Raw genomic sequence first — 20,019 nt, 5'->3', positions numbered from 1 at the left:
GCAACGGGAAAGGCCACAACAGAGAGAGGCCTGCGTACCGCAAAAAAAAAAAAAAAAAAAAGCGTGTTAATTACATTTATTTAGCAATAAAATGTTTTACATAAAAAAACCCAAGAATATATTGAAGATTAAATATAAAACACCAAAAACTGATATTCCACATAAACATCTTAAAGCATATTATAGAAGAAAAGTGCTCAGTTACAACATATAATATTCTATATCAGTACTAGTTTTGATTAAAATTCTTTTTTTCCAATAATAAACAAAAGTTAAGTTTTGCAATGATATTCAGAAAAAAAGTATTCTAGGTTTTTGTTTTGACAGATGAAAGAGAGTTCTTGGTTAGAGGTAATTCATATCTTGGGAAACAGACATCTCCAAATGATATATGGATTCTTGTGATAATCAATATTTGTTAGCATTTTTATTATAGTGCCAGTGAGAATACCAACTGAAAATATAAATTAGCTGTCACTTATTCTATAGAACTCATAAAGCTTTTCTCTGTTCAATAAATTTTTTTTAAAAAACTGTTGTTACCAAAATAATGAAAACACACACACGTATGTGTACACTATAGTGGGGATTACTCAGAAAATCACAAAGAAAATATAATAATTCAGGCAGCATTTTCTCCAAATTATTGGAAAAAGTGATTTGCACAAATACTAATCTATAACATTGTTCAAAGATCTGAATAAATTCTTGGAATTTCTATTAGCTATGAGTCTACTTTCCATGCATAACTAAAACAATGATCAAAATTGTAGTAATTTATACCCTTTTACGTGTAAAAAAATTGTGTTAATATTCTAAGACATTACTGTGCTGTTATACAGGAGCTGAGAAGTGCCATTCTAAATGTTTTATCTAAGTGGAAATATAAACTTGCTAATTAGTTTACAGTAATTTTTTTAGTGTTTATTCAATTCAGAATGGCTAAAATATTTAAATCCTTACACTATTATAGCACAATTAGAAGTAGACCCTAAAATGTCTATATTCTTGTTTATGTGCTACATTGGCATTTCCTTTGTAACCCATTCAATTTTGAAGACTCAACAGATTTTGATATTATTTTGCAGTTTAATGACGCTACTGAAATTGAGGAATGTAGTTTTCATTTGTGAGGTCCGTCATTTTAATTGCTCTCACAATGTTATACTTATCACTTTCCCACTCCTTGGATGCATGTTTTTTCCCCATCTCTTTTTATTGTTTGTGGAGCTCTTTTATTGTATATTTATTCACCCCAACCAATAGTTTTATTTTTATTAGAGGATGATAATTTACCAAGATGTACTTGAACAGTAGGTAAATCACAATGACATAGCCCTTGTTCTTTTTTTCTCATGAAATATTTTTTTCCATTGAATCACAGAAACAGATGTTCTAACACCACCATGCAAAATCTTCTTTTATCATCTCATTTTGAAAGTAAACAGTCTCTCAAGCCCATGGAGAAAGGCACTGTACCTGATTCATTTACCAGAAAGTTCATAATAAAAATTTTGTGCATTTCTATTTTAACTTTTTCTTATATATGTTTAATAAAATGCATTATCATATATTCTAACTTTTCAGCTCCTGATTCTCCCCCACAAGACTTCTCTCTAAAACAGTTGTCTGGTGTCACGGTAAAGTTGTCATGGCAACCACCCCTAGAGCCAAATGGAATTATCCTCTATTACACAGTTTATGTCTGGTAAGAATTTTTTTCTTTTTTGGAAATAGTTCTGAGAACAAGTATTAATCTGTAACATAATAGGAATGCAGTTTTTAAATTTCAGATTGTGAAGGTACATTAGGAATCTGATTATTAATAGGCTAGTTAATATGCCTTTATTAAGAAACAACTCTTTCCTATATTACATAGAGGTCCAAGCATAGTCAGATAATGATTTTTGTAACCAAAACAAAAAAATGTGTATTATGTGCAATTATACTAAAATTCTGCTCTTCAGAGTCATGGACTGGTCAGCTTATGTGACTACAAGTGAATACAGAGGCTTTCAGTTTTACTCCAATATTCTCTATGCCACTGTCTCTTTAAGTTTCCTTGAGCAGAATAATTAAACTAAAATTTAACTAAAAGATATTTCTCCAGAAATCTATTATTTAAGGTCAATTTTCTATTGAGATGTAAGCAGTGTATTTATTTTTTACTGATCACCTTTACCCTAATTGCCTATTTATGAGTCAATCATGAAAAAGATGTAATCCTATAGTGCTTCTCATCAATTAACAACATGGCTATATTGCTTCATGAAAGCTCAACAGATAAAAATGCTTACTTTGATCTAATATAAATCCTCGTAAAAGGATTCACCATTCAATAACATATTTCCTAGTGTATTTTAAATATTTCAACTCAGGAAATACAATTTACATAATGCTTTATAGAACATAGGCATTTCTTACTTTTGTATTCCTCACTTGGAAGGTCCATCATTGAGTAAGAGGCTATGGTGTTTTTAAAAAGTCTATTCTTCTCTTTCCTAAATTAAGATTTCCTGCCCCCCCAATGCCTGTTTATACCCTTTGCATACTGCTCCTTAGGACATGTCCTGTATTATTCATTGCCTGATTAGTAGTCATTTTGCTTACTCTTTGGCAAAATTGGGAGTGACATGAGGGATGTTAGTGGGAAGAGAAGCAGTGAGAAGAAGGTAACCATTCCCCTCTATTACCCTACTCATTCATTTATCGATTCAGTTTTTCATTCCTTCATTCAATAATGTTGATAGAGTATCTATTTACCTGTGAACAAGGCCCCTGCCCTCAAGGAGCTCATATTCTAAAGAGATAAGTGGATTATGTACCCAGAAATTTAAAAATGAGGGGAAATTGGGGGAAAGAGGGCTACTGTTCATAGAGTGCTTTGGAAGTCCTCTTTGAAGAAGTGGCATTGAGTTGTGGTCTGAATGCCAAGAAGGAGCTTCTCGTCAAGAGAAGATCTGCAGGAGGAGGGAACATCAACCACGTAGGCTCGGTGGGGGACACACTTGTCGTTTTGAAGACCATAGAGGAGGTCAGTGTTACCGGAGAGAGAGAGAGAGGAGAGTTATCCTGGAGGGTAGGAGGCCAAAAAAGGTCAGGAGCTAAGCCACTGTAAGGATTTCGTTTTCATTTCAGTTGTAATGGGACTTACTAGAGAATTTCAAGCACCTTGGATACTTTATGGAGAATGAATTGCAGGAGGCAAAAGTGTTAACAGCGTTACTAGGTAGGAGATAAGGAGTCTGGGCCGTGGATGATGCTGGGATGAAGGAAAGGAGTGGGCAGCTTTTTATAACATTTAGGAAGAAGAGTTGATAGGATTTGGTGAATGGATTGGCTGTGAGAACGAAAAAAAAAAGAAACAAATCAATGGAATCAATGATGACTTCTAGATTTTTTTTTCTTTCTTTTTTTTAATGTTTATTTATTTTCTTATTAGTCATCCATTTTATACACATGAGTGTATACATGTCAATCCCAATCTCCCAATTCATCACACCCCCACCCCCACCCGTCAGCTGCTTGCCCCTCTTGCTCTCCATACGTTTGTTCTATACATCTGAGTCTCAATTTCCGCTCTGCAAACCGGATCATCTGTAACATTTTCTGGGTTCCACATATATGCGTTAATATACAATATTTGGTTCTCTATTTCTGACTTACCTCATTCTGTATGACAGTCTCTAGATGCATCCCCGTCCCTACAAATGACCCAATTTTGTTCCTTTTTATGGCTGAGGAATATTCCATTGTATATATGTACCACACCTTCTTTATCCATTCGTCGCTGTCGATGGGCATTATGGTTGCTTCCATGACCTGGCTATTGTAAATAGTGCTGCAATGAACATTGTGGTACACGACTCTTTTTGAATTATGGTTTTCTCAGGGTATATGTTCAGTAGTGGGATTGCTGGATCATATGGTAATTCTATTTTCAGTTTTTTAAGGAACCTCCATACTGTTCTCTATAGTGGCTGTATCAATTTACATTCCAACCAACAGTGCAAGAGGGTTCCCTTTTCTCCACACCCTCTCCAGAATTTGTTGTTTGTAGATTTTTTGATAATGCCCATTCTAACTGGTGTGAGGTGATACCTCATTGTAGTTTTGATTTGCATTTCTCTAATAATTAGTGATGTTGAGCAGCTTTTCATGTGCTTCTTGGCCATCTGTATATCTTCTTTGGAGAAATGTCTGTTTAGGTCTTCTGCCCATTTTTGGATTGGGTTGTTTGTTTTTTGGTTATTGAGCTGCATGATCTGTTTATATATTTTGGAGATTAATCCTTTGTCCGTTGATTCATTTGCAAATATTTTCTCTCATTTGAGGGTTGTCTTTTTGTCTTGTTTATGGTTTCCTTTGCTGTGCAAAAGCTTTTAAGTTTCATTAGGTCCCATTTGTTTATTTTTGGTTTTATTTCCATTACTCTAGGAGGTGGATCAAAAAATATCTTGTTGTGATTTATGTCAAAGAGTTTTTCCTATGTTTTCCTCTAAGAGTTTTATAGTGACCAGTCTTACCTTTAGGTCTCGAATCCATTTTGAGTGTATTTTTGTGTATGGTGTTAGGGAGTGTTGTAATTTCATTCTTTTACATGTAGCTGTCCAGTTTTCCCAGCACCACTTATTGAAGAGACTGTCTTTTCTCCATTGTATATCCTTGTCTCCTTTGTCATAGGTTAGTTGACCATAGGTCGTGGGTTTATCTCTGGGCTTTCTATCCTGTTCCACTGATCTATATTTCTGTTTTTGTGCCAGTACCATATTATCTTGATTACTGTAGCTTTGTGGTATAGTCTGAAGTCAGGGAGTCTGATTCCTCCAGCTCTGTTTTTTTCCCTCAAGACTCCTTTGGCTATTTGGGGTCTTTTGTGTCTCCATACAAATTTTAAGATGATTTGTTCTAGTTCTGTAAAACATGCTATTGGTAATTTGATAGGGATTGCATTGAATCTGTAGATTGCTTTGGGTCATATAGTCATTTTCACAATATTGGTTCTTCCAATCCAAGAACATGGTATATCTCTCCATCTGTTGGCATCATCGTTAATTTCTTTCATCAGTGTCTTATAGTTTTCTGCATACAGGTCTTTTGTCTCCCTAGGTAGGTTTATTCATAGGTATTTTATTCTTTTTGTTGCAGTGGTAAATGGGAGTGTTTCCTTAATTTCTCTTTCAGATTTTTCATCATTAGCGTATAGGAATGCAAGAGATTTCCGTGCATTAATTTTGTATCCTGCAACTTTACCAAATTCATTGATTAACTCTAGTAGTTTTCTGGTGGCATCTTTAGGATTCTGTTTGTATAGTATCATGTCATCTGCAAACAGTGACAGTTTTACTTCTTCTCCAATTTGTATTATTTCTTTTTCTTCTCTGATTGCTGTGGCTAGGACTTCCAAAACTATGTTGAATAATAGTGGTGAGAGTGGACATCTTTGTCTTGTTCCTGATCTTAGAGGAAATGCTTTCAGGTTTTCACCATTGAGAATGATGTTTGCTGTGGGTTTGTCGTAAATGGCCTTTATTATGTTGAAGTAGGTTCCCTCTATGCCCACTTTCTGGAGAGTTTTTATCATAAATGGGTGTTGAATTTTGTCAAAAGCTTTTTCTGCATCTATTGAGATGATCATATGGTTTTTATTCTTCAATTTGTTAATATGGTGTGTCACATTGATTGATTTGCATATATTGAAGAATCCTTGCATCTCTGGGATAAATCCCACTTGATCATGGTGTATGATCCTTTTAATGTGCTGTTGGATTCTGTTTGCTAGTATTTTATTGAGGATTTTTGCATCTATATTCATCAGTGATTGTGGTCTGTAATTTTCTTTTTTTGTAGTATCTTTGTCTGGTTTTGGTATCAGGGTGATGGTGGCCTCGTAGAATGAGTTTGGGAGTGTTCCGTCCTCTGCAATTTTTTGGAAGAGTTTGAGAAGGATGGGTGTTAGCTCTTCTCTAAATGTTTGATAGTATTTACCTGTGAAGCCATCTGGTCCTGGGCTTTCGTTTGTTGGAAGATTTTTAATCACAGTTCAATTTCACTACTTGTGATTGGTTTGTTCATATTTTCTATTTCTTCCTGGTTTAGCCTTGGAAGGTTATAGCTTTCTAAGAATTTGTCCATTTCTTCCAGGTTGTCCATTTTATTGGCATAGAGTTGCTTGTAGTTGTCTCTTAGGATGCTTTGTATTTCTGCAGTGTCAGTTGTAACTTCTCCTTTTTCATTTCTAATTTTATTGATTTGAGTCCTCTCCCTGTTTTTCTTGATGAGTCTGGCTAATGGTTTATCAATTTTGTTTACCTTCTCAAAGAACCAGCTTTTAGTGATCTTTGCTATTGTTTTCTTTGTTTCTGTTCCATTTATTTCTGCTCTGATCTTTATGATTTCTTTCGTTCTGCTAACTTTGGGATTTGTTTGTTCTTCTTTCTCTAGTTCCTTTACGTGTAAGGTTAGATTGTTTGAGATTTTTCTTGTTTCTTGAGGTAGGCTTTTATAGCTATAAACTTCCCTCTTAGAACTGCTTTTGCTGCATCCCATAGGTTTCGGATCATCATGTTTTCATTGTCATTTGTCTCTAGGTATTTTTTGATTTCCTCTTTGATTTCTTCAGTGATCTCTTGGTTATTTAGTAACATATTGTTTAGCCTCCATGTGTTTGTGTTTTTTACGTTTTTTTCCCTGTAATTCATTTCTAATCTCATAGCGTTGTGGTCAGAAAAGATGCTTGATATGATTTCAATTTTCTTAAATTTACTGAGGCTTGATTTGTGACCCAAGATGTGATCTATCCTGGAGAGTGTTCCATGCGCACTTGAGAAATAAGTGTAATCTGCTGTTTTTGGATGGAATGTCCTATAAATATCAATTAAATCTATCTGGTCTATTGTGTCATTTAAAGCTTGTGTTTTCTTATTAATTTTCTGTCTGGATGGTCTGTCCATTGGTGTAAGTGAGGTGTTAAAGTCCCCCACTAGTATTGTATTACTGTCGATTTCCTCTTTTATAGCTGTTAGCAGTTGCCTTATATATTGAGGTGCTCCTGTGTTGGGTGCTTAAATATTTATAATTGTTATATCTTCTTCTTGGATTGATCCCTTGATCATTACGTAGTGTCCTTCCTTGTCTCTTGTAACATTCTTTATTTTAAAGTCTATTTTATCTGATATGAGTATAGCTACTCCAGCTTTCTTTTGATTTCCATTTGCATGGAATATCTTTTTCCATCCCCTCACTTTCAGCCTGTATGTGTCCATAGGTCTGAAGTGTGTCTCTTGTAGACAGCACATATATGGGTCTTTTATATCTATTCACCCAGTCTGTGTCTTTTGGTTGGAGCATTTAATCCATTCACGTTCAAGGTAATTATCGACATGTACGTTCCTAATACCATTTTCTTAATTTTGGGGGGGGTTGTTATTGAAGGTCCTTTTCTTCTCTTGTGTTTCCTACTTAGAGAAGTACCTTTAGCATTTATTGTAGAGCTGGTTTGGTTGTGCTGAATTCTCTTAGCTTTTGCTTGTCTGTAAAGCTTTTGATTTCTCCATCGAATCTGAATGAGATCCTTGCCAGTTAGAGTAATCTTGGTTGTAGTTTCTTCCATTTCATCACTTTAAGTATATCATGCCACTCCCTTCTGGCTTGTAGAGTTTCTGCTGAGAAATCAGCTGTTAACCTTATGGGAATTCCCTTGTATGTTATTTCTCGTTTTTCCCTTGCTGCTTTCAATAATTTTTCTTTGTCTTTAATTTTTGCCAATTTGATTAGTATGTGTCTTGGTGTGTTTCTCCTTGGTTTTATCCTATATGGGACTCTCTGTACTTCCTGGACTTGGGTGGCCGTTTCCTTTCTCATGATAGGGAAGTTTTCAACTATATTCTCTTCAGATATTTTTTTGGGTCCTTTCTCTCTCTCTTCTTCTTCTGGGACCCCTATAATGTGAATGTTGTTGCATTTAATGTTGTCCCAGAGGTCTCTTAGACTGTCTTCATTTCTTTTCATTCTTTTTCCTTTATTCTGTTCCGCAGCAGTGAATTCCACCATTCTGTCTTCCAGGTCACTTATCCGTTCTTCTGCCTCAGTTATTCTGCTATTGATTCTTTCTAGTGTAGTTTTCATTTCAGTTATTGTATTGTTCATCTCTGTTTGTTTGTTCTTTAATTCTTCTAGTTCTTTGTTAAACATTTCTTGCATCTTCTTGATCTTTGCCTCCATTGTTTTTCTGAGGTCCTGGATCATCTTCACTATCATTATGCTGAATTATTTTTCTGGAAGGTTGCCTATCTCTACTTCATTTAGTTGTTTTTCTGGGGTTTTATCTTGTTCCTTCATCTGGTACATAGCCCTCTGCCTTTTCATCTTGTCTATCTTTCTGTGAATGTGGTTTTTGTTACACAGGCTGCAGGATTGTAGTTCTGCTTGCTTCTGCTATCTGCCCTCTGGCGGATGAGGCTATCTAAGAGGCTTGTGGAAGTTTCCTGATGGGAGGGACTGGTGATGGGTAGAGCTGACTGTTGCTCTGGTGGGCAGAGCTCAGTAAAACTTTAATCTGCTTGTCTGCTGATGGGTGGGACTGGGTTCCCTCCCTGTTGGTTGTTTGACCTGAGGCGACCCAACACTGGAGCCTACCCAGGCTCTTTGATGGGGCTAATGGGGGACTCTGGGAGGGCTCACGCCAAGGAGTACTTCCCAGAACTTCTGCTGCCAGTGTCCTCGTCCCTTGTTGAGCCAGAGTTGACCCATGCCTCTGCAGGAGACCCTCCAACACTAGCAGGTAGGTCTGGTTCAATCTCCTTTGGGGTCACTGCTCCTTCCCCTGGGTCCCGATGCTCACACTACTTGGTGTGTGCCCTCCAAGAGTGGAGTCTCTGTTTCCCCCAATCCTGCCAAAGTCCTGCAATCAAATCCCGCTAGCCTTCAAAGTCTGATTCTCTAGGAATTCCTCCTCCCGTTGCCAGGTCCCCAGGTTGGGAAGCCTGACGTGTGGCTCAGAACCTTCACTCCAGTGGGTGGACTTCTGTGGCATAAGTGTTCTCCTGTTTGTGAGTCACCCACCCAGCAGTTATGGGATTTGATTTTATTGTGGTAGCGCCCCTCCTACAGTCTCATTGAGGCTTCTCCTTTGTCTTTGCATTCCGGTGTTCTCCAAAGAGGGAGTGAGAGCATGTCCTTTTACTCTGCCATTTTGAACCAATCTCGACTTCCAGATTTTTGAATCAAAGGGTGATAACTCTGAGATTTTTGACACCATTTTGCTAAGTTAGAAATAAAATTGAAAGTGAAAAAAAATAATGAAAATGAGAATCAGTACTTTTCTGGCTGGGGTTCCAGCCCTACACTTGTGAGAACAATGTCATTACTCTGTATGCAGTTGTCTCACAGCGATCATGCTGTGTGGGTTTAACTCCCCAGTAGTGCTTTTTCTCTCCTTTGATATCCCTTTTTTGTCTCTCTTCCTAAGATGGGTTATAGATACAGGGGAAGCTCACTGAAAGTAGGATGAGGGGATCTCAAGTCTAGGATATGGTAGCTCTTCTCACCTGGCTTTTGGGAATCATCCTGGGACCCATCTCCCATCATAGCTTCTAGTTTCAAGGTTTTTATTTTCTGTTTTAGCCTTGATCCAGCCTCAGGCTTATTCTAGTGCCCTGGCTCTCTCAGCATGTCTGTCTCAACCCTCAGGTAGCTAGATGCTCTTGGTCATTTTCTCTGAACCAATCTGTAGTGTGCAGGACTGGGAAGGTGGCTTCCACACTGTTCCCTAGCTCTGGATGGTCTGTTAGAAGAGCCCTTAGATCTTGTGGGGACATAAGTAATTACTGGACATAATTACTTACTAGACATAAGTAATGCCATATGAAAGACATATTTTCTAAGAGGTTTGCCATTTTCCTTTCCATCCTGAGAAGAAGGAGCTCTATGCTGGTATTTCCTTCACAAACCTATTTGTTTTCATCACACTACCCTCAACTTAAGATCCCAGGACAGTCCTGTCTGAGGCTTTTTCCTGTTCTTTCTCTCACCTTTTCTTAGTGGAGCAAAACTTTTTCTTGTTCTTGACTGTTGAAAGCTTTCTTTTTGCATATACTTCTTCCTTTCTATACCATGACTTATTATAAAACTTTACGGTCTAAAATCATGCAGGGTTGACTCTCGATGTGGAAAGAGAATGTAAAAAACACTTTTTCCTCAGTAGAACTTCGCTTTATCTTACACACACGCGCACACACACACACACACGCACGCACACACACACACACTAGGAGGGAGAGGGCGAGAGAAGAGAGAGAGAGAAAGAGATTGAGATCCTATCTGCTTCAAGATCTGGTTTGTTAATTCCTGTATCTGGAACAGAAAACTTCCTGGCTCATAATTGAAGCTAGATATTTGTTGAATGGATGAATGAATGAAGAATATATTTTATGAGTTAAAAACTTAATATAGACTTACTAGCTTTTCATTTCTGGCATAAGCGTAGTGATGCTTTTCCAGACAATGAATACCTTCAATTGAATAGAATTAGGTCTTACAAAGAAAAAACAAAGAAGGAAAAACACCTTAACATTTTAAAGAATATTATCTATAATAGACTGAAATATATAAATGGTAATGGAGTATATACAGAGATATTTTTAAATTTCTAGCATCTTCTTCCCTAAGATACCTGTTGGAACCACTGTAGTTAAAGGGATAGTCATAATCCTAGGTTCTTTCGTATGTATCACTGTCACTAATCACTAATGCTTTTTTTGAACTCTTGCTGCATCGGTTTTACCGGAGAGAATAGGAGGCATGTATCACCATATAATGGACATGCATTCTGAGTCACAGAGACATAGGTTTGAGTCATGGCACAGCCACTAAATTATCTGTGTTGTTCTCTTAAAATACTGTATAAGTGGTGGCTATCTTTATTGGCAGAGTTCCTGTTTCAGGGGTCCATATTTCTCTCACAGTTCTCAATTTCCATTATTTTAGTTCTTTCAATAACTACTAACTTCTTTGAAAAAACAACATCTTTGGATATTTGCTGTTTTCAGCAAATTGCAGGTTACCTGTTATATTTGTTATATGGTGACTCCTCCCTTTGTCGTGAGTTTTTCTTTACAAAATAGCTCATGAGGGTTACTGTGCAATCATTTTTATAACCACTGCTATGTGAATCACATTTGATTTGTAGATGGCATGTTCAGAAATCTTCTTTAACCCATTGCATTTTATATAAGTTTGTTTATTTATTTATTTTTGGCTGTGTTGGGTTTTCGTTGCTGCTTGCAAGCTTTCTCTAGTTTCTGTGAGTGGGGCTACTCTTTATTGCGGCGCGCAGGCTTCTCATTGCAGTGGCTTCTCTTGTTACGGAGCACGGGCTCTAGGTGCACAGGCTTCAGTAGTTGCGGTGTGTGGGCTCAGTAGTTGTGGCTCGCGGACTCCAGAGCGCAGGCTCAGTAGTTGTGGTGCATGGGCTTAGCTGCTCTGCAGCATGTGGGATCTTCCCGGACCAGGGCTCAAACCCGTGTCCCCTGCATTGGTAGGCGGATGCTTAACCACTGTGCCACCAGGGAAGTCCTGACCCATTGCATTTTAAAATAATGTTTTCTTTTAAAGTTTGCTTTGTGAAATAACTTTTGTCATCTAAGTAGTGCTTTTTCTTCAGTAATACTGGTAAATTATGTTTATATGGTTTCAAATGAGAAGCAATCCTTTCATTCCTAGGGCGGCCACCATTAAATAAATGAATTTCTACTAGAGCCCTCTAAGCTTATTCTTTTAATACACTTCGGATTGAGGTGTGGTATTTTAGTAGACTAATTATACAACTTATTTATTTATTTTATAGTTGAATTCAACTTTGATTTGTTTAGCAATTCATAATGTCAGTAAAATTTAACAGTAGTTTTCTTCCTTGTTTATAAAACTTTTAAGTGAGTGGCCCATAAGGTGTAGCTAAAAGACTGTGGAATGAAAGTGATGCTGAAAATTCTAGCTTATATACAGACCTTGGCCTTTAAATGTTTCTTGGTCTTCTTAGTAGTTGTTATGAGAAGTAACTTTGAATCAGTCAGTCTGACAAATGTTTATTAAACTCTGTGGGGAGATAAAAAATATATAGAACCTTAAAATAATTTAGACTAATTAGAGATAAAATATGCCCATGTGAGATAACTTAAAAATACTTGCTGAGCAATATATTAGGAAGTCAAAACAGTTTCACTGCAGCATTTTACTAAATGTCACTGGTCAAATGATTCCCCCTGTAGCATAAAAGCTTACCTTTGGAAATGGCTTTCATTATGCTAAAAAGATACGCTTAGTCCTATTTCTTCCACTTTTCTAAACGATTTTCACTCTATTAAAACTACCTAATAGTTTGAACATATGATATAGATCAATAATCAGAATGGGGAGGGGGCTATTTCAAATTTCCTGAGTTCACCTCCCGTTTGGAATGAAGTTGGTAAAGGCAGATTGATAAGTCAGGAGAACATCTCAGTGGGAACAGTAGAAGGCTTGGAGGCAGCATGAATGAACTATGTCAAGAAGTTGATAAGGAGCATTGTAGACATGAAATAGTGGGGCAGGATTAGGATAGTGGGAGATACAAACACAGGTAGATGGAGTGGTTGAGTGTAAGGGTGCTTTTGATCATTTAACCTGAGGTTTCTAGTGGGATATTAAGAACTCTGTCTCAGCTCTTTTTTTGCTAATCATTTTCATGAATGACTTGGATGAAGCTTGGGTACCGAGGCGACAAGCAGGCTATTGGTAGGCCACCCATGCTTTGCTGGACCAGCAAACTGTTAATAAATTCTGAATAGAATTCTGTCAGTATAGTGAGTAGATATCTAGTGAAACTTCAACTTCCTTTGTTTCTTACAAAAATCAGAATTCTTTTGCCGTATTCCCCATGAAAATAAATCAGCAGGAATTAAATAGAGGTGGTCTTTAGGTGGAGCATTTGCTTTGCAGTTTACCTCAGTTCCCACCACACTCTGTTTTAAATTCAATCATTTTAGTCATTTACTTTGCCTTTGTGGATCTTGAGTTTTTATACCTTCAATTTCAGGGGTCTTCTCATCCCATTTGTGAAATGTACAAAGCTAGGAAAGATTGTGATTGGGGAACAAAACATCTTGGAGAGCTAAAGAAAAGGACTCAAGAGGGAGAGTGGAATAGTTAACATTTTGGGACAAATGCTGTGTTTGGTTTCTTACCTGTCACTTGTTTTTCGTGACAAAACCTTGAAGTGAAGAATATTATCACCATTTTATAGTTGTGGAAATTAAGTCTTGATGAGGTTAAGGTGTTGATTAAGGTTACAGAACTAGAAGATGACAGAACTAGGATCATAACCAGATCTGTATTACTCTCAAATCATGCTTTCCCCAAATCACTAGGAATAAGTGGTATAATTGCCCTTTGTTCTAAAAACTCAACAGTATGCTTATAGGATTGGGAAAGTCTTAGTTTGATAAGAGCATTTGTGATTGAAGACTAATGGAGTTATAATAAATTAAGCTTAGTGCGTCAACTCATATGGCATATTTCTACCAAAAAAAAATCACTGGCTTGATATTGGTCTGCATAGTTTCATGGACTTTATCCCTTATGAGAGCATGATCATACTGTTATGTGTAAACCAGTTGAATAACTGGTCCTCACAGTTACAATGGTAAATGGACAAAGCAGGCTTGTTCAGCAAGGAGTGATGATGATGGTGGAAATACTCAGGATCGAGGCATATGATAAACTATTAAATAATGGAAATAGGTGTTAGTCAAGATTCTTTTAGTTTCTAATGATTGCGCCCAACCTAAATTGGCTTAAGCAAAATAATGACATATTTAGCTGAAAAGCCCAGGGGTATACTAACTGGTTGTAGAAATTCAAATAATTTCATCAAGTGTGGTTAACAGCAAGAAGCTTGGTGTGGGCAACAGCAAGATGGCCCTGTGTCTTGAGTATAGTGGCACAGGAGGAAAGTGGAAAGAGATGAAACTGGAGGGGTGGGCAGGCCAGATACATGGAGACTTGAGGCTTGAATAAGGATCTCGATCTCTCTCTCTCTCCTCCCTCCCTCCCTCCCTCCCTCCCTCCCTCCCTCCCTCCTTCCTTCCTTCCCTCCCTCCCTTCCTGTGTGTGTCTATCTAGAGAGAGAGAAGAATGAATCTCAGTATTGAATGGGATTTTTAAATTTTATTTTCATCACTCACCCAAAGATTACACTCAGGAGAAAACATTCAGAAGACTTTCCATTACTCTTGGAATAAAATCCAAATGCTTTATTTTGGCCCGAGGGATTGTGTCTGTCCTCAGGGGATGAAATCTTTCTCCTCCAGCTTAAGTACAGTCCCTCCTCTTGTTTTGTGGACCCTAATTCCTATGTTGGCTTCAAGAGGATGGTTTATAAGTATATAAGTGAGCTTCAACCTCATTCTCCTCTAATCTTATAAATGTGTCTTTTCTGCTAAATGCAAACAAGCAAAACAAAGTCAAACCAAATGAAATGAAATCAACCAGCCAAGCAAATGACGACAGCAGGAATAAGAGTAACAATAAATGAATACCCTACTTCGACTCAGACTTTCTCTGAGATTCTAGTAAAGCTTTAGGATCATAGAATATGCAGCTATTTATGCTAGTTTGGGGTTCTTTGATATGTAATTATTAACCTACTGATTCAATCCATCTATGAAGAGTAAATATTCTAGAGTAATTGCAACATAGAAGACCAGTGTCATTGGAGTGGGAAAATTAGTGAAGTTGCTGGGTCATGTGAGGGAGAAAATGATTTGATAGTCAAGTAAATGCATGTTGAAATTCTTTATTTTGGAGAGTGGTATTTAGTGAGTGAAAGGATTAGTGTAGAATATTTAGATAATAGCAGATTAAACTTTTAAAAATAAATTCATAGGAATGTACAGGAATGGGTATATCATCAGGCTAGATTGCCCACATGGAACAAAATACCAAATGATGAAGATTAGAATTGAGACCATGACCTTTCAAAGAGCCTCATACCTTGTCTAGGAAACCATTCATGTTCACAGTTAGGGAAATGGGGACTTTTGTTTAAGTCTTTCCATATGGTTTTGATATTCATGGTTCCTCTTAGGCAGTTGTTGCTTAGCATAGTCTTGATGTGATAAGAAATGAGCAAAGGAATTGGTAAAGCAGAGCAAAGAAACTGCTCTTAAGCTCTAGAATTTCCTTTATGCCCTAGATGTCAAAATGTGGTCTGTCTTTTGAAAAGAAGTGTAAATTAACTAGGAAATAACTTCATCTTAAAGACTCCATTAATTTCATCCCAATATGTTTTCTTGATGTTACCAATGAGTGTAGACAAACAGAAAAACTCCATCTTATATTTATTCAGAATAATTTCAAAGTCATTCAGATTCTTTTGATTTCTCAAATTCAAAAAGGCTTTAGGGCTTCCCTGGTGGCGCAGTGGTTGGGGGTCCGCCTGCCCATGCAGGGGACACGGGTTCGTGCCCCGGTCCGGGAGGATCCCACATGCCGCGGAGCGGCTGGGCCCGTGAGCCATGGCCGCTGAGCCTGTGCGTCCGGAGCCTGTGCTCCACAACGGGAGAGGCCACAACAGTGAGAGGCCCGCGTACCGCAAAAAAAAAAAAAAAAAAAAAAAAAGGCTCTAAAAATGTTCTAATGAGTTTATAAGTTAAATCAGTAAAATGATAGCACTGAAGACTCCCCAAGTTTTTTTTTTCCCTCAGTTTGAAAATCTGCACTGCGTGGGAGGTTTGGCTGATTTTCTAAGTTATCTACTTTATAGGTTAAGTATTGTGTGACATTTATGGTCCTTCCATTTCCACACAGTTTATGACTTTGGATATGTACGAGTTAGACCTGCTCTGTCAGGTGGGCCTTCTCTCTTCCTCTTCCCTCCTCAACTCCCTATTCTACTCTCAAACCTCACAAACTTGCTTTCTAGTGAACAGTTTCCTGCATCTCTGGCGGCTGTGCTTTATTCTCCTTTTCTACTCTTGGGTCACAATTAATTTCCTCACTCATTCTTTCTCTTTTTCTTTGCTTTTAGCCACTAGGGGAAAAATTACTGCCCTTAAGGGGATCACACTGTTATTAATGAATTGTTTTATAATTACTTACTGCTTTGTCTCTCTGTTTTGAGGGTAAGGCCTGTCTCTTACTCACTTAATAGTTCCTGACATATAGTAGGTGCTCAAAGAATTTTGCTGAATTTTGTTGAATATTGATTGTATACATATCATCACTAAATACAGAAGGAGTGGGGAAGGTATCTATCTTTCTCAATTTGCAGCACTATAAAAGAACAATGCCTCCTTAACTCCCTGACATATACTGTATTCCATTTAAAAGACTAAAATAAAGTATATAAAAGAAAATGTATGAATAAGTTATTCCAAAAATTGGACTGCAGATGACCAATAAGAAGATAATCTGTTTTACTCATCGTCAGAGATGTGCAAATTAAATAAATGTTTCTGGTCAATTAAATTTGCAGAAATTAAGAAAATTAATATCCAGACAGGTGGTGAAAGTTTGCACACTTGCTGTGACTCCAGATAATAATGATTTATTAATTATCATTAAAATAAAAATTTTATAAAACCATTTGACTCAGTCACACTATTGGGAATTTAACCTGCAGAAATAAAAGTATTGTTATGGAAAGATATTTGAGTGAGAATGATTACTGCATCACTGATAGTAATATGAAAAAAAAGAGAAACAACCTAAATGTTAATTTATAGAGGGAAGGCTGAAGAAATATGCTATATCCAAATTAGGCAACTAAAAAGAAAATAATGGTATAGATTATTGTTATTAACATGAGAAAATCAAGATATAGAACATATACTTTTATAAATGGAAATAAAACGCTGTAGTGGAACACATCATAATCCTATTATAATATTTTTAAACTAATAAGAACAAAACAGACATTTTAAAACTAAACCAGCTAAAACCAGGAGTAACAACTGATTCCAGCAGCATCAAAGCTGGGTTTCTTATGCATGGGAGAAACTGTAGGATTGCCCATGAGATGGCTCTTCAGAGAGCAGAGAGAGAGCTCAGGCCTCAGCCCAGAGGTTTCTGTGTGTTTCCGCCAATCTGGCAGCAGCATAAGAGCAAGGAGGGTGGAGTCGGATCCTTGGGAACAGCATCACTTCTCTTTCCTTTTCCTACTTCTGGGTTCTCAGTTTTATGGCAGACCATCTCTTATGTACCCAAGATACATTCTGAACTTGTACCAGAAGTTGAAGCTTCAATTGAAGATTATCTGTGCTCAGATATTTTTCTACCATAGTTATTAAAATATCAGCCACAACTCTAAACTACAAACACCAAACAGACAAGACATATCAGTATTTGAAAATTTTTTGTTAGCACTGTTTTGTCCCTGGAGATAAACTGGAGTAGATGTGGAAACTATACCTATGTATGCTGAGGTGGACTATTGAATTTGTTATTCAGATAATTTATAAAGACTATCTTCTTTTTACTGAAATATCCAGATATTTAAGACAAAATTTATGTTTGACCTGCATTTTCCAGGTAATTGCCTTGATTCTGTGTTACTTATGGAACATAATTGGGGTTTTTCTTATTGTAGGCAGATCCTTATCTGCACTATTTTGCTGTGAAGATCAGGGTAAGAAAGTAGTCATACAAGGCAGCAGATATTATTAAAAATATGCTTGAAAAGAAAGTTTTGAAACAGATACAATGCAATTAGGTTGCTTTAGCTAATTTCATAGCTTTAGAGATCTGAATTGGACTAGCTATACTGTAGTGTTCTAATGACCTGTGACCAATGACAGGAGTATGCAGTTGCGTAAAGTTTCTATGACAAGGCATCTTTCTCAGACTAATAGCCTAATAGCCACAGCATTAAGAGTTTTAAAAGGTTCTCTCCTATAGTCTCAGCGAAGTCAAAGAGAGAACTCAGCTCTCCCTATGGCTTCTGAAAAAGGATGTCTGATGAAACTCTTTCAAATTACTGAATAGCCTGGCTAATCCTGCCTGTCTCTAATCTCATACTCTGAATCCATATTTCTCACCATGGTAAGCTTTCCAGCTATTTTTCAGATAACCATACTTATATTTGGAGTGAATTGATGCTTTTGTAATGGTAAAACCATGGCTGAAATGTATCTCTCTGTGGATATCCTTAATTCACTTAAAATCTGTTATTCCCCTAATGATTCAAGGATTCAAATATTTCAGTGGTAAAGAAAGTGCATTTTATGTTCAGAGGGAATATCCATTTACCTCTCGGATGCCTTGTGCTTCGAAAAAAGAAAAAACTGAGATTACATGAGATTTGTATCTTTTCTGTGATATTACTCATATTTTCTTATCTAAATTCTTTAATAATTAATTTTTTTACATCTTTATTGGAGTATAATTGCTTTACAATGGTGTCTTAGTTTCTGCTTTATAACAAAGTGAATCAGTTATACATATACATATGTTCCCATATCTCTTCCCTCTTGAGTCTCCCTCCCTCTCACCCTCCCTATCCCACCCCTCCAGGCGGTCACAAAACACGGAGCTGATCTCCCTGTGCTATGCAGCTGCTTCCCACTAGCTATCTACCTTACGTTTGGTAGTGTATATATGTCCATGCCTCTCTCTCGCTTTAATGCTCTTAAAAATCAAAATTTCTTTTTAAAATGCATAGTTTTCAGTACCATTATATACATATTCATTCTTTAAATTCTAATCTATACCCAATTCTATGGAAACTGAATTAACATGACTGAAATTAATTGTAGTGCTGTATTACTTAGCAACAGTATGCTCTTTAGACATTTCCCCCCTCTCCTGGCATTTTGATACTTACTTGGAGAGTTTAAGTCAATATTTACTTTCTTTTCTGAAGTGATATTTCAGATACATTTAAGATTTTAATTGAGTGAGAGATGTGAGCTCTACTTTTTGCTTTCCTGTTATGTTGTACATACATTATTTTAAATCTTGTTTCTAATTACATAAATAAAGGATGACCCATACTCGTTATTTTAGATGTTACTGTTCAGGTATTTATCATTTGAAATTGATTTGAATTGGTCTGAAGTAAAAGTTACTTTTGTACAATATATGTAAAATGTGTTTGATAAATATATGGTATAAATTAGATTTTGCCAACACTTCAGTAGAACACATATTTGAACAACTAAAACATTCGTATGAAAAAGAATGCTGTAATTACTTTGAACACACAGAATTCCTAGAGAGCCATTAAAATCAGTCCAAGCAAACTCTTAATATGAACATCCTATTAACACTTGATTGAATTACTGGATATACTTGAAAACAAAAGAATTTACTCACTGAATTATTCTGAAATTCGTTCTTTTCAGCATTCCTGGATAAGTAGCATCTTTATCCCATTAATCCGGATTAATATCTGTGCATAAATGTTGCTTATTTTTAATGTACTTGTACTCAAAATATATCTGTAACGTTTAATTTAAAGGTCAGTTGTGCAGATAATCCTTTATTTTCCTCTTAGGGACAGATCATCATTAAAGAACATTAATGTAACTGAAACATCATTAGAGTTCTCAGATTTGGACTATAATGTTGACTATAGTGCTTATGTAACAGCTAGCACCCGATTTGGTGAAGGGAAAACGAGAAGCAATATCATTAACTTTCGAACACCCGAAGGAGGTGAGTTCTTATGGATGTAGGCCAAGTAAAAGAATATCATACTCAGAAAAAAGATGTGTTAAATATAAATATGTCTTATTAATCCTAGTATCTGTCACAGTTACATGCAAAATTGCTTTTTGCTCACTCTCTACCTATGTGATATTAATCTCTCTGTGCCTCAATTTCCCATCTGTATTATGGAAATGATATGTTACCTACCTCACAGGGTCCTTAAGAGGATTAAATGAATTTATATTTGTAAATGCACTCAGCACAGAACTCAACATTTAGTAAGCATTTAGTGTGTTTTTAAATGAAACAAAGTAAAACGCATGAAGTCGGCTCTCT

General features: G+C 36.6%; 1 protein-coding gene across 1 annotated transcript in view; it reads left to right on the top strand.

Moving 5' to 3' along the window:
- PTPRQ (protein tyrosine phosphatase receptor type Q) overlaps positions 1-20,019 on the top strand; it is a 203,430-nt gene that overhangs the window by 48,779 nt on the left and 134,632 nt on the right. Inside the window, exons 18-19 of the mRNA XM_060306834.1 lie at positions 1,588-1,708; positions 19,529-19,689. Coding sequence (XP_060162817.1) covers positions 1,588-1,708; positions 19,529-19,689 — 282 coding nt within the window. The remainder of the gene's footprint in view (positions 1-1,587; positions 1,709-19,528; positions 19,690-20,019) is intronic.

Source organism: Globicephala melas, chromosome 10, assembly GCF_963455315.2.
Source record: "Globicephala melas chromosome 10, mGloMel1.2, whole genome shotgun sequence".
NCBI classification, from domain to species: domain Eukaryota; kingdom Metazoa; phylum Chordata; class Mammalia; order Artiodactyla; family Delphinidae; genus Globicephala; species Globicephala melas.
This window is presented reverse-complemented; position numbering and strand designations above follow the sequence as displayed.